The 15,699-nt window shown below is 45.5% G+C and overlaps 1 protein-coding gene across 1 annotated transcript; it reads left to right on the forward strand.

Moving 5' to 3' along the window:
* Window positions 1-131: 131 nt before the first annotated feature.
* On the forward strand, window positions 132-13,688 carry LOC129656401 (putative neuroblastoma breakpoint family member 5). Its single transcript, XM_055587084.1, has 7 exons — window positions 132-309; window positions 2,261-2,375; window positions 3,437-3,651; window positions 4,701-4,752; window positions 9,189-9,340; window positions 12,704-12,755; window positions 13,202-13,688. Exons 1-7 carry the CDS (start codon window positions 132-134, stop codon window positions 13,686-13,688), a joined length of 1,251 nt encoding a protein of 416 aa, XP_055443059.1.
* The last annotated feature ends 2,011 nt before the right edge of the window (window positions 13,689-15,699 follow it).

Raw genomic sequence — 15,699 nt, forward strand, 5'->3', positions numbered from 1 at the left:
AGTCAGGAATTCCGGTTTTTGTCATCCCTCAGTGCTGATTAAACCTATGTGATTTTGCTTGTCTTTAATCCCCCATATATTGGGTGTCTCCTCCCCACCCTTGGCTTCTACCCCTTCTACCACATGTCACCATGGCAGTATGTCTTCCCTCTTTATCGGATCTGAGGGCAGAACGTACCCTCACGGAAATCAACCAGGAGCTTCGGTTGCAGCTGGCAAAGTACAAGCAGGACTTCAGGGACCTCACAGAGAAATTCCTCATATCCCAAGCTACTTCTTACTCCCTGGCCAACCAGCTACAGAAATACAGTAAGTCTTCGAGGCCATGATCACCAAAGCAATGAACGATCACTGTCTTCCCTCTAAGACACTGTAAGTCTCCAGGACTGGTCTCCTTTTCCCTTTGCCATCTTGAGTTCCATTCTGAAAACAATCCGGGAAAGGTGGTAGTGGCTCTTTTGCCTTCGGTTTCCTGAGGCTGGGAAAACTGGGGCACAAGGAGGCGAGGCCTTTTCCAAGTTTGCAGTGATGTGTAGGGTGAGATGAGAGTTAAAATCCCAGACAGTGATTCCTGGTGCAGGCACAGGCATGCCTGTGTCTCTCAGGAGCAAGCTAAGCTGTGTGGACTGGAATCTTTTCTGTTCTGTATCGGATCCTGCATGCCTCTTGGCTAAACCTCTGGGCCTAATGAACTCCATCAGTTCGAGGTTCCCTGAGGTTCCATTGGCAAAGCCCTGTGCCAGTTACACTGGGGTAACGTGTGGTTAGACCCTGTAAGGAGGAGGGGATATGATTTAAAGGAGCTTAAGGATGAGTCTGCTTCTCATTGAAACCACGGTTTCTGTGAAGCCATCAAGACAGAGACTCCCTGGTGAGAAGGAAGCTGTGCTTTCTGAGTGTGCAGGTTCTCCTTCCTGAGTCCAAGAAAGCCATGTGACTCTGTGGCAAGATTGAAGGTGTTTCTGGTGAAATCAATCTGTACTTTCCCCCCTCTCCCCACTTGAGCTGGTGAAACTTTGGTGATACAGGTGGGCCAGGAGTCCAGGGGAACCTGAGTCTGTTCTATAAGATGTGTGACCAACATGAGGATGATGGTAAGTGGGGGAGATCACCAGCCCCAGTAAAAACCCAGGCAGAGGGTGAGGAGTCCTTTGCACCCACAGTCAGCCTGGCAATTGGAATCATTTTTGCGTGTTCAGTAAGAGGGGCCTGGCATAAGGAAAGAAGTCAAGACCAGGATACATGCACAGCAAGGGCATGAGAGGAATCTTGACAAGTGTGTCTGTGTCACTTTCCTACAGTCATTTTCAATGAAGCGATGAGGGCGTCAATGACAAATGACGGACACAGAGACAAGAGGTAAAGCCTCCTATTTAAGAACGTGAAATGATGAGCTTTGGGGAAAGGACAAACTAAGTTTTATTTACACCGCTCCTTATGATAGTAACAAATTCTAGGAAAGAAATTGTGAGGCTGGTGAAGAAGAAATGTCTCACCAGGACCCTGGTGTGGAGGTCACCAGAGCACAGTGGAAAGACGTGGACTCTGGGCCAGGCTTCCTGGGCTCACCTCCCTGCTGGGAACCTTCCTGTGTCTCTGTTTCCTCCTGTGCCTGTGTGGTGCTGTAAGAGTAAGTAGTGTTTGAGTTGGAGTGAGTGCTGAGTAAATCTGATGAAGCCCTGACAGTCGTGCCCGGCTCAGTGTAAATACACTTAGTTCATAGCTCTACTGTTCCTAATAACACAGACTTTCTCAGTGTTTGGCATATCTCTTTAGGTCCTTTGGGTTCATGTATTCTATTTCACACAAGTGTGTCCAGGCGAGCTTTATACCTTGAGACACTTGTTCGTTCCTGAAATCCCAGCATGAGGGAACCAGCGGTCCTGTAGTCCTAGGGGCCTTCCTGACCACACAGGAATCGCCACCCCAGGCCCTGCTTAGGGTCCCACCTAAGAGGCTGCAGGTCTTGGTTCAGTGGCCCAGGATTCAGGGTCTATCTCAGGAGATGTGAATTCTGACTTTGTCAAAAGGCAGTTCATCCTGTCTATTTACCTTCTGTGCCTAGGAGCTTCTCTTTCCTCACCTCTACAATGGTGAGTAACCTCGGTTCAGACGCTGAGGAATCAGATGTGGAAATCTCTCCATTGAGACTGGAGAAGGAGTTACATCCAGCACTGAGGTGGCCCGTCCTCCTCCCTTGAAGGCCGTGACCACAGCAGCAAGGCCAGCTTTCCCTGAGGCAGTGTCTCTCTTTCCTCAGAGTGTGAAGCGTGTAAGGACATCGTTGAATCCGTGCTGGGGGAGAAGCTGCTGTTTGAAGTGCAGAGGCCAGCAGAGAAGCTGGCAGAGAAGCCAACGCTTGATGAAAGGCTGAGGTAAGAAGGGCAGGGATGATCACGGTGAGCACAGGGCACAATATTATAAAATAGGTGGAGAACACCAGTTGGGGAATTATGGATTCCAGTTGTATTCAGGAAGTAATTTACTTTGGTTTAAATAAACTACTGACTTGAATCTCATCGTGAAATTCACTACATTCAAGTGAACCGCGGGCTCTTGGCTCATTCACAATGTTGTGCCATCAATACCTTATTTGCCTTTAAACCACACCCCCTCCTGACTGACCACATCCTGAAATCCTTTCTTGACCCTGTCGTTCTTACGTTCTTTCCAATTCACACCAGCTACACCTGCCCACACTCCATATCTGGCTGTGGGCCATTCACTGGACAGTACTTTGTGTTGCCACATGAAAAATACAGAAAACACTTTGTGTATTCTTAATGAAAATGGGCATGGCCGAGTGAGAAACCGAAGAGACATCTTCATGGTGCAGGTTTAGGAAGACATTGATGCATGCATGAGTGCTTAGTGGTGTCTGACTCTTTATGACCCCATGGACTTAGCCCACCAGGCTCCTCTGTCCATGAAGTTTCCAGGCAAGCATACTGGAATGGGTTTCCATTTCCTTCTCCAGGGAATGTTCCCAACTCAGGGATCAAAGCTGCCTCTCTTGTGTTTCCTGAATTGTCAGTCAGATTCTTTACCAGCTGAGCCACCAGGGAAGACATAAGGTTATCTTTACACAAGGACAAGATGAATGAAATGTCACGAAATCTTACAGGAGTACTTTCTGATACAGAGGAAACCTTTGTTTACCTTCTTTCTCTTTGACACAGGCCAGTCATCACATACGGAGTAGGAAATGGCAACACACTCCAGTATTCTTGCCAGGATAATCTGATGGGCAGAGGAGACTGGTGCACTATAGTCCATGGGGTCACAAGAGTCGGACACGACTGAGTGACTGAGCCAGTCATCAGATATGTGCCAGAATTCTCTTTCGAGGTCTCCTTGGGGATGCTCTCACAGAAATCCCTAACCGTCTTTCATCTAACTCTTTGCCTTTTACACTTGCATCTTCTGTTCCACCTAGGACGTGTGGCACACTAATTCGCAGTCAGGCAAGAGAGCTGACCCAGTTACGGCAGACACTGCGGGATGGGAAAGATGACTCTGTCCTGCTCAAGCAGCACCTCAAAGACCTCCTCACCCACAATGACCCGGATGGCCACCAGGGGCAGGGCTTCCGAGAGAGCCTGTCTGAGGGGTACCGACTGGCCAAGCGCCTTGCCTGCAAGCTCAGCCCAGGTGAGGGGGCCACAGACCCTGAGAGCACGGATCCTCTCCTAGGTCCCCAGTTGATAAGGTGAACACCTCTACTAGGAATGTTTATCAGCTTTCCTGTTTCATGTCCTATTTGGGGCTATGTAGGAGCAGGATTGTCTAAGAGGACAGAGGAGAAGTGCACAGGGTGGAGGTCATCGTATCCCAACGGTCTGCTTCCTTCCTGATGGACCATGGCCACTGGGGCAGGAGGAACATCCAGCCAGCATTAAGGCACAGAAAGGAGGAGGTGACAGGAGGCAGCTTGTTAGAGTCAATAGAGCCCTAGACAAAGCTTGAAGTTCCCAGGTTCCAGGCTGAGTGCTGTGTTCATAACTATGTGAGAATGATTGCTTTTCCTCATGTTAGTAACTGTTCTCATCTGTAAAATGGATGAAATAATCTGTTGATGGTAGCTGTAGTGATGAAATTTTGGAATATTTACAAATACACTGCAGAAAAAAGAAAGCCCTTCACTTTGTGGTGTTGGATAAGGTACTTGATAGAGTTGGACTTGGCATTGGGAAAATGGTTTAAACTGGAGCACTCACTTTCCATAGAGAGACTTTCCCAGATAACACGTAAAAGCCACCTTGAAGAGCCAGGATGTTCCCAGACGGAGGGATGTGGGACATGGTTGTTCTCCTTCAAGAAAGGAGGGCATCTTGTGAGACCTGAGAAGGTTTATAGAGGCTGTGTCTTTGGCAGAATTTGTGGCAGGATGGATAATACATTTGTAGAAGTGGAGATGGAAGGTGGACAATGTGAGGTGATATAAGGAAGAAAAGACAATTTAAATGTTTGCCCAATTTCAAGCAGAGGGTGTCCTGAGGATGATCTACCAGTTTAGAAACAGACTGCCTGCTGGATCAGAAATCCATGCTTGGGCAGTTGTTTAAAGACAATGCATTAAAACTTCCGTACAGTACTAACTCATACGTAGCTATTTATGACTCTGTGACCATATGAGTCCCTGTGTTTGCAGTGGGTGAAGTTATTAGAAGCTGACTGGACATTTCTGATTTTGTTTGCAGAAATGTATGAAGATGAAGACGATGAACAAGCACAAGAAAAACTAACCCCCAGGTAACAATTAACTATCAGTTCAGTTCAGTCACTCAGTCATGTCCGACTCTTTGTGACCCCATGGACTACAGCACACCAGGCCTCCCTGTCCATCATCAACTCCCGGAGTTTACTCAAACTCATGTCCATCGAGTCGGTGATGCCATCCAGCCATCTCATCCTCTGTCGTCTTTCTCCTCCCTCCTTCAGTCTTTTGTAGCGTCAGGGTCTTTTCAAACAAGTCAGCTCTTCGCATCAGGTGGCCAAAGTATTGGAGTTTCAGCTTCAACATCAGTCCTTCCAATGACTATTCAGGACTGATTTCCTTTGGGATGGATTGATAGGATCTCCTTGCAGACCAAGGGACTCTCAAGAGTCTTCTCCAACACCACAGTTCAAAAGCATCAATTCTTTGGTGCTCAGCTCTCTTTATCGTGCAACTCTCACATCCATACATGACTACTGGAAAAACCATAGTCTTGATTACATGGAACTTTGTTGGCAAAGCAATGTCTCCACTTCTCAATATGTTGTCTAGTTTGGTCGTAACTTTTCTTCCAAGGAGTAAGTGTCTGTTAATTTCATGGCTGCAGTCACCATCTGCAGTGATTTTGGAGCCCCCCAAAATAAGTCTGCCACTGGTTGCACTGTCTCCCGATCTATTTGCCATGAAGTGATGGGACCAGATGCCATGGTCTTAGTTTTCTGAATGTTGACCTTTGGCCAACTTTTTCACTCTCCTCTTTAACTTTCATCAAGAGGCACTTCAGTTCTTCTTCACTTTCTGCCATAGGGGTGGTGTCATCTTCATATATGAGGTTATTGATATTTCTCTCAGCAATCTTGATTCCAGCTTGTGCTTCAACCAGCCCAGCGTTTCTCATGATGTACTCTGCATGGAAGTTAAAGAAGCAGGGTGACAATATACAGCCTTGACCTACTCCGTTTCCCAATTGGAACTAGTCCGTTCCATGTCCAGTTTTCTAACTATTACTTCCTGACCTGCATACAGATTTTTCAAGAGGCAGGTCAGGTGGTCTGGTATTCCCATCTCTTTCAATATTTTCCAGATGATGCACACAGTCAAAGTCTTTGGCATAGTCAATAAAGCAGAAATAGATGTTTTTCTGGAACATTCTTCCTTTTTCCGTGATCCAGCAGATGTTGGCAATTTGATCTCTGGTTCCACTGCTTTTTCTAAATCCTTCTTGAACATCTGGAAGTTCACAGTTCATGTATAGTTTCAGCCTGGCTTGGAGAATTTTGAGCATTTCTTTACTAGCGTGTGAGATGAGTGCAATTGTGGAGCAGTTTGAGAATTCTTTGGCATTGCCTATCTTTGGGATTGGATTGAAAACTGACCTTTTCCAGTCCTGTGGCCACTGCTGAGTTTTCCAAAATGCTGGAATATTGAGTGCAGCACTTTCACAGCATTATCTTTAAGGATTTGAAATAGCTCACTTGGAATTCCATCACCTCCACCAGCTTTGTTTATAGTGATGCTTCCTAAAACCCACTTGACTTCACATTCCAGGATGTCTGGCTCTAGGTGAGTGATCACACCATCGTGGTTATCTGGATCGCAAAACTCTCTTTTGTATAGTTCTTCTGTGTATTCTTGCCACCTCTTCTTAATATCTTCTGCTCTGTGAGGTCCATACCATTTCTGTCCTTTATTGAGCCCATCTTTGCATGAAATATTCCCTTCGTATCTCTCATTTTCTTGAAGTCTTTCTTTCTAGTCTTTTCCATTCTATTGTTTTCCTTTATTTCTTTGCACTGATCACTGAGGAAGGCTTTCTTATCTCTCCTTGCTAGTCTTTGGAACTCTGCATTCAAATGGGAATATCTTTCCTTTTCTCCTTTGCTTTTCACTTCTCTTCTTTTCACAGTGATTTGTAATGCCTCCTCAGACAGCCATTTTGGTTTTTTGCATTTGTTTTGCTTGGGGATGGTCTTGATCCCTGTCTCCTGTACAATGTCACGAACCTCTGTCCATAGTTCATCAGGCACTCTATCAGATCTAGTCCCTTAAATCTATTTCTCACCTCCACTGTATAATCATAAGGGATTTGATTTAGGTCATACCTGAATGATCAAGTGGTTTTCCCTACTTTCTTCAATTTCGTCTGAATTTGGCAATAAGGAGTTCATGATCTGAGCCACAGTCAACTCCCGGTCTTCTTCTTGCTGACTGTATAGAACTTCTCCACCTTTGGCTGCAAAGAATATAATCAATTTGATTTTGAGGTTGACCATCTGGTGATGTCCATGTGTAGAGTCTTCTCTTGTGTTGTTGGAAGAGGGTGTTGCTATGACCAGTGTGTTCTTTTGGCAAAACTCTATTAGCTTTTGCCCTGCTTCATTCTGTACTCCAAGGCCAAATTTGCCTATTATGCCAGCTGTTTCTTGACTTCCTACTTTTGCATTCCAGTCCCCTATAATGAAAAGGACATCTTCTATGGGTGTTAGTTCTAGAAGTTCTTGTAGGTCTTCCTAGAATTCTTCAACTCAGCTTCTTCAGTATTACTGGCCGGGGCATAGACTTGAATTCCAGGATATTGAATGGTTTGCCTTGGAAACGAACAGAGATCATTCTGTCATTTCTGAGACTGTATCCAAGTACTGCATTTCAGACTCTTTTGTTAACTATTATGGCTACTCCGTTTCTTCTAAGGGATTCTTGCCCACAGTAGTAGATATAATAGTCATCTTGGGGCTGGTGCACTGGGACGACCCAGAGGGATGGTATGGGGAGGGAGGAGGGAGGAGGGTTCAGGATGGGGAACGCATGTATACCTGTGGTGGATTCATTTTGATATTTGGCAAAACTAATACAATTATGTAAAGTTTAAAAATAAAATAAAATAAAATAAAATAATAGTCATCTGAGTTAAATTCACCCATTGCAGTCCATTTTAGGTCGCTGATTCCTAAAATGTTGTTCACTCTTGCCACCTCCTGTTTGACCACTTCCAATTTGCCTTGAAACACGGACCTAACATTCCAGGTTCCTATGCAATATTGTTCTTTAGAGCATCAGACCTTGCTTCCCATCACCAGTCACATCCACAAGTGGGTGTTGTTTTTGCTTTGACTCCATCTCTTCACTCTTTCTGGAGTTATTCCTCCACTGATCTCTAGGAGCATATTGGGCACCTACCCACCTGGGGAGTTCATCTTTCAGTGTCCTATTTTTTTGCCTTTCACACTGTTCATGGGGTTCTCAAGGCAAGAATGCTGAAATGGTTTACCATTCCCTTCTGCAGTGGACCACATTTTTGTCAGAACTTCCACCATGACCCCACATGGCATAGCTCATAGTTTCATTGAGTTAGACAAGGCTGTGGACCATGTGATTAGATTGAGTAGTTTTCTGTGATTGTGCTTTTCAGTCTGTCTATCAGGAGCTGGTAATGTGTTGGGAAAATATGGACAGGGTCACAAAAGAACAATAAGTACCTCAAGAGAGTCACATGCCGGAAGTGCTTATGGTGTAATTGACTTCACTCAACCCACATGGAAATGTCCCTGTAACTTGGTTGTCTGCTGTCTCTGTGCTACTTTTATGTGTGACCCAAGGCGAATGCAGCACCCTTAGGATTTCATATACACACAGAGAACGTCTGTTCTCTTCTAAAGGAAGTCCAAGTGAGATAAATATTTGTGCACAGTTGTCTTAGATCCTTGGAAGGAAGGTAACTAGCAACGGAATTAGTAAAGAAGCAACTAGAAAAATTAAAACCAGGACAACTGTCCAAAAAAAAAAAAAAATTGGTAGTCTGTGACAATAGTAAGTGAAAGAGGCCTTGGAGGACTTTCAGTTCCTAAAGTGAAGGTAGAACATGTCAGAGAGTCTATAAGCTTTAAAATCTGCATTCACTTCACTGTGCATACTCAGTTGCTCAGTTGTTTCTGAATCTCTGTGACCCCCACAGACTGGGGCATGCCAGGCTCCTCTGTCCATTGCATTTTCCCATCGAGAATACTGGATGGAGACTGCCATTTCCTTCTCCAAGGGATCTTCCTGACCCAGGGCTCCATGCCACATCTCTGCATTGTCAGGCAGATTCTTTACCACTGAGCCACCGGGGAAGCCCTTATTCACTTGGCTACTTCATCTTAAATTCAACATGGCTTAGGACCCGGGGGAAGCACTTGGTGTGGAAGTTCATTTGTGCTTCCTGTTCCTGAAAGGACCATCCTGGGATGGTTGAGTCTCCTTCCTCATCAGAGGTTTGTGGCCGGTATCTAGGGTATCTGCTTGTCCCCATCTCCCATCCCCAGACAGACACACTCTGCTTCATATAAGAGAGGACAGTCCTTCTCTCTTTAAGGGGCCTGCTCTTTTCCTCTCTGTGACCACTCCCCATGCCTCCTGTCCAAACCAGCCAGAATGACTTGGGGTCAGATCTTCTTCATTTAATTTTCTGTCATTCCTTTCCCATCTAACACAGCATGGAGCTGCAGGAGGTTGAAAAGAGGGAAGTGCCTGAAGAATCCAAGGATGAATGTGGTTTGATGCCTTCAAGTCTCCAAGGAAGTTCTGACAGCCACCAGCCTTACAGTGATGACAAATTTAAATTTAATGAACTGGAAGTAGACCTTGGTCAGGATGGAGCCTGTGGTTGCTCTCACGCTAAAGAAGATGAAACTCCAACCAATATCTCAGGTAGCCCCCATATTATTTCTCCTCACAAGCTCTGTAGACCAAAGCAGGTCTTCTCTGAGGACAGGTTGCATAGACACATCTCAGTGGAAACTAGGAAAAAGGGTCTATTCTGGAACACAGACATCAGGTGGGTCAGGGAGCTTGCATTCTTCTGTTTGCTCCGGGCTGGTCTCTGTCATCCTGACCCCAGTGTCAGGCATTTGACCCAGATCACTTGTGACAGCTCTCAGCCACCTCAGCTGGAAATCCACAGGAGGGTCTGTCAGAACTCGTTTGGAGCCAGTGTGTTGTTCCCTGCAATGATCTAATTTTTGTAAATGTTCCTGGCCTCTCCAGAAATGATGACAGGCTTGCCTCTTTATAAGGAGAAGTGATTTCCAGGTTTTGTTTTACTGCTCTCAGCCCCAGTCTCCCTTTTCTCGATGTTGGCAGGTCTTAGCTAAGATGTTATCTGACACCAAGACAGAGACAACTGTACCACTGCCTTGCCTGGATGTTTCCATGAAGCAAGGCTGGGCTCTGGCAGTTCCTCCAGCTTCAAATGCCATGGTTTCTGTGTAGCACCAAAGATTCCTTTTGATTTAAGGGTTAATACAATTCACAGGGCTTCCCTGCTGGCTCAGATGGGAAAGAATCTGCCCGCAATGCAGGAGACCCAGGTTCAATCCCTGCATCACGAAGATCCTCTGGAGACGAGAATGGCACCCAATCTAGTATTCTTGTGTGGAGAATTCCATGGACAGAGGAGCCTGGTGGGCTGTAGTCCATGCGGTCACAAAGAGGTGGACACTACTGAGCGGCTAACGCTTTCACAATTCCCCCGTCACTCTAGTCTCAAGTATAAATTCCTCTAAACCATCAACAACCACATAATCTGATGGGACTAAGCAGTACTATAGAAATAATCTAGAAAATAACTCAGCTCATTTTCTAGCATCTCTGTGGAAAATACATTTTTAAGTGCTTATAACAGACTCAGAACAAAGGATGTTGGGAGAGATACCAGATCAAGCAGCAAATTTCCTCGATGGGTCTGGACGGTGTCCAGTCTAATTCTCATAAGACTTAAGTGTCCTAGAATATCTTTTCTGAAGAATTATGTTCTTACAATGAGATTATTAATGTTCTTGTTGTATATGTGTTTACTGAGTAGATATGTGTGAGGTCTGATTTGCTTATTATGACCTGCTGTCTCTGAATTTCCTACTAGACAATGAAAATGATCACAAGCAAGGGAGTGGACAAGAGCTCACATTTCCCAGGTAATTTGAAGATCTGTGGGCTGTGAATGTCAGTGGTGACAGCAGGAGACCTCAGATCAGAGAAAAATAGAAAGTACTCTGTGTAACTCTTTCATCTATTCATTCAACTGCAATTATCTCGTTCACAGGGTTGTCATTTATGTTTCTCAAGTTTGTGCATTTCAGTTTTTTAATCCTTCAAGTTTTGCAACGTGCAGGGAGCTGACCCAGGTGGAATAACTAAACCTGGGAGTCCCGTGCTCATGTGTTTTCTCCTGAGAGGTTAAAGGAGGGGGAGATCCTATGGGTCTTACACTGGTTTGGCATCAGCATGTTGGTAAATGCTGGATTTCAAGGGAAGAAAATAGAACGATATTCATATTACAACAAAATATTGAAAAAATAGTTCTTGAAGGCAGAATATCTAGTCTATAACTCCTTTTCCTCCAACTCTGAAAAACTGATTTTGAAGCTGTATTTGTGTAAATAAAAATTTTAATTGGATGGAATAGAGTCCAAACTCAAACAAATCTTTAACTTCTTAAAAGCTGTGTCCACTTGGACACAGGATATCCAGATCAACACAATGTGTGCAGAAAATTCTGAACCACTGTCCCGGTCCTCTGTGTGTGCTGGGGGTCAGGACGTCAGCGTGCAGGGGAAATTCCGTCTCCTCCTTCAACCGCTGGTTGTGAGCCCAGTGCCCAGAGAACCCGCTGCCTCTCTCCCACCCCATGGCAGCCACACTCCACATCAGGAGGAGTTACTTCCCTCCTTAAGGGGACTGCGCTTTTGCTTTCTGTGACCACTCCCAATGCCTGTCATCAAAACCAGCCAGATAGCCTGGGGTCGAATCCTCTCAACCTTCTGTCATCCCTTCTCCATCTGGCACAGCATGGATTTGCAGGATGATGAAGAGAAGGTGGTGTTCCAGCAATCCCAGGATGAGTGTGTTTCAGTACCTTCAACTCTGTGGGAAGGTTCTGCCTGCATCCAGCCTTCCAGTGATGGGGAATTTGCATTTGATGAAGAGAATGTGGCGTCTGCTGTGGATGGAGCCTGGGGCTGCTCTCACGCTGAAGAGGATGAAATTCCAACTGGTCTCCCAGGTAGTCTTCAGTGTATCTGCTAGTCTACTCTGGGAGAATTAATCCCCTTTGATAGACCCTGGGCTTACATACTGAAGCCTGATTTGAACCAGACTCTGTAACTGCATTTAAAATAAGACATTCTATGAACGAACGTTTCTCAGTTTCCTGTCATAGTGGTCGCTGTGGTAACCCATGCTACCCAAGGCGGTCCTGCCAGACGCACGTCTACCTCAGCAGTCGTGGCACAGGAAGTACCTCTCAGGCTTCCTAATTTTGAATGAACCTCTTATCTCACGTGAAATGCTTTAATTTTCATTTCTGGGTAATGTCCCTGAGTTCCTACACCTGTCCAAGGCTGTTGGCAGTCTTGTTGATACCTTTGGAGATGTCACTACTTTGGTTCACTTCTATCAACCCATAGTCTCTCTCTTTGCCTTTGACTTATCTTGTTCGAAGTCTTCTGAAACCAGAAGGCAAGCCACACTGTCTTCTTTTGGTATGTTTCTCTGAGGTAAGGCAGGGCTGGAACTTCCCAACCTGATGAATGGCCGCTGTTTGCAGCTTTGAGATTCATTTGACTTGATGGTGTGTGGATTCCACTCCCATTATATCTCAGTGTGTAATCACTTATCCCATTAATAAACAAAATTTCAGATGAAAAAGGCCTGAGTATTATAGCAGGCTGAGGATGTAGCTAAGTTGTTCCCCAGGAACTGTGGGGAAAAGGATGTATTTAGCTGTTTGCACAGACTCAGGACCAAGATACTCTGCCAATGACATATCATATCAAGGACATTCGTCCAATGGCTCAAGAAGGAAACCCAGTGCCTTCTTATGAGGCTCTTTCTAGGGCCTCCTGTATTATTTCTCTCTCAATAGCCTGTTACCACATTGTGAAGACAGGGACAGGATTGGGCGTGTTTGAAAGGCATTTGCCTGATATAACTCTTCTGTTAATTTATTTGCAGAAAAGCAGAAAGATCACGATGACCTGAAGGGCCCAGAGGTGGTTGCCCCGAGGTAAGTTTGCATATCTGTGGGCTCCTGTACAGTGAGGACACCTGCAGACCTCTGATCCAGGGCAAAACAGAAAGTGCTGAATATATTGCGTCGTCAGTTTTGCCCACCACTGTTATCCTATTTCATAATGTTCTCTGCTTTCACTGTGGTACTCTATTGTTTCCCATTTCTTATTTACTTGTCAAGTTTAAATCCCAAGTCCGTTGACCCAGGTGAACTAAGTCAGAGTGATGTTTTTGCACTCAATTTTTATATCAGGTGTGGTTTACAGAGTGAGATGCATATCTGCTTTCTGTTTGGTGTTAGCATGCTGGGATGCGTGTCATAGTGATGTCAACGCAATGTGAATGGAAGTGTGAGAGCCAGTGTTCTCTGTCCCTGTATGTGAGGCGTGACTGTAACATCAGAGGGAATTCAGTCCGTTCATCAGCCTGTTATTTGGCCAGAGCACTGAGCACCTACTTCTCTTTCTCTCTTCTGCCCTGTGAAACCTCGCTGTGTCTCATGCACAAATCAGAGTTTTCTCTCTCTAATGGTCAGACCCTTGACGTGCTTCACCACTCAAACATTCCATCGAAACCAGATAGGACTCTACAGTTTCTCCTCAGTCTTGGCTTAATCTTTTGCCCTCCCTCCCCCACCAGGTTCAGCAGACAGCTGCCACAGATGAGAGAGAATGGTGTCCCACGTGACTCTCTGGATGACTACTATCTGACCTACTCGGTTCTTCCTGACCTGTCAGACTCCTTCCGGCCCTATAGGAGCAACACCGTCTTCTCAGCTGAGGATGTGGATGTCTCTTATGCCCGGGATGTAACCAGTGAGTATTTTCTCGTGATAGACCTCCACCTGGATGCCCAGGTAGACTCTGTATTCTTCGTAACCTCGCCTCCGGGGTGCTGGGATTTGTCATCCCTGTTGGAAGCTCTGTAGACGGTGATTTGAATCAGACTCTGTGGTAGAGTTTTAAGTACAGACATCAGGTGGGTCTGGGAGCTGTGCTGTCTTCTTCATTCAGGTGAAGCCTATGCGTCAGGCCCCAAGTGAGACCATGGACCCACGGCTGGTGTGGCACACTGACTCACTTGTATGTGTGCAGGGCTCCGGAGATGAGTGTATTTTCCTGATTCCTGTGCAATCTCCACTTGCCCACAATGCTCCCATTTCCATACCCAAGGTGTCCCTAGTATTTCCGTGCCTTTCCAGAGGTGCTCACAGCCGTGATTATTTGTTGTCACTGCTGTCATCCCCAGGGTTTGTCTCCTCTAAATTGCTCGTCTTAGCAAGCCGATCATCTGGGCCCCAGGATGCAAGGAGCCCTCCCCTCACCTTGCTTGTATATTTCCATGAAGCAAGCCAAAGCCCTGGCGTTTTCCCACCCCATGAATGACTGAAGGTTCCATGTAACAACTAGGATTCATGTGATTGGAGGTTTTCTTCATTCCACTCATCATTCTGCTAAGGCATACAGCATATGATGAGAAAAGCCTGAGTATTACAGTATTCTGCTAGAATGCAGGTGGGCTATTCCCAAGACTCCGTGGGGAAGATGAATCTTTAAATTTTTACTCAGTCTTGGAAGAGAATACTGTGGTGAGGATATACCAGGGCAGGGAGATCTTGCCTGATGGGTCAGGAAAGCAAACCAAGGAGAGTCTGAGATCCAACTTGAGGCATCTGGAATATCCTTCTTAAATAGCCTGTCATCTCACTGCTGATATTGTTGTCCCCGTGGCAGTATTGGACACTGGACTATTAATTTACACAGTGAGATCTGCCAAGTGTTTCTCAACTTCTCTGAATTTATCCATAGAAAATCTCGCTGATCTTGAGGACGAGGAAGATCAAGACATCATCTCTTCTAGGTAACTATGGAGAAACACGGGTCTAACATCCGTGGTGACATGTGGTCATCTCACATGCAGGGGAATCAGAAAGTGCTGAACATGCCTATTTCTTCCATTCATACAACCACAAATTGTCCCTGTAACAAGGTTGTCTGTTTTCACCCTTTATGAATCCCTCTCAATTATAGTAACTCGCAGTCAGTTGAAGCAGGGCTACTGATCAGCCACAGGATTTCTTGTACTCCTCTGTTTTCTCCTTTTTATTAAAACCAGCATGCAATACTTAGCTGCCTCTGTCACTCTGGGTTATGACCTTGGCAGGCATTTCATGGCAAAGAACGTAACTAGAAAAAAAAGTCATGTCACATTGCATATTTGAAAAATTGGTCTTGCAAATGCAAGATTTCTAGGAGTCTATTATGCTGCCAGAGCTGGTATTCATTTGTATGCAGCATGTAAATTTCAATAAAACTTATGTTGTTTTTGAAGTCACTTTGATGATCTGAGGATATGTGTGACATGACTATGTGTCCTGGGGTGGCTCATCTCCTTCCTCCTGAACTCATTTCTTCTCTGTGCTCAGAGCATCTCATGCTCACTCTCCCTCACTCTCTCTCTTTCCCTTTGCAAGCGCCTTTAGGCCCCAGATGGGAGTTGTAGAGGGGGGATTGTTATACCTCCCTCTAAGAGGACTCCCCATTTGTGTTTTTCAACCTGTCCCTGAACCCTCCCATCAAAACCAGCTATGGCTCCAGGTTGACTAATCCCTCTTGTTTAACCATCTGCTCTGCCAACCCCACAACTCTCAGTGTGGAGCAGCTGGTGGTAGAAGAGAATGAAGTCCAACCAGACTCACTGGATGAATGTTATCTGGCTGCTTCTGTTGGCCATCATCTGGCAGGCTCCTGTCATCCTTATAGAAGTGCCTCCTTCCCAACAGAGAGAAGAGAAGTTTTCTTGGCTCTAGATGTAATCGGTGAGTACTCCCAGGCAGGTTCTTAGGCTCAGGTTGATTAGAACTATGTACTTAGTTTTAATTTTTAGAAGGCATCACGAGCCTTTGCCTTCTTCTTGCCCCAGACTGCCATCTGTCACCT

The sequence above is a fragment of the Bubalus kerabau genome, chromosome 6 (genome assembly GCF_029407905.1).
Source record: "Bubalus kerabau isolate K-KA32 ecotype Philippines breed swamp buffalo chromosome 6, PCC_UOA_SB_1v2, whole genome shotgun sequence".
Taxonomy (NCBI): Eukaryota; Metazoa; Chordata; class Mammalia; order Artiodactyla; family Bovidae; genus Bubalus; species Bubalus kerabau.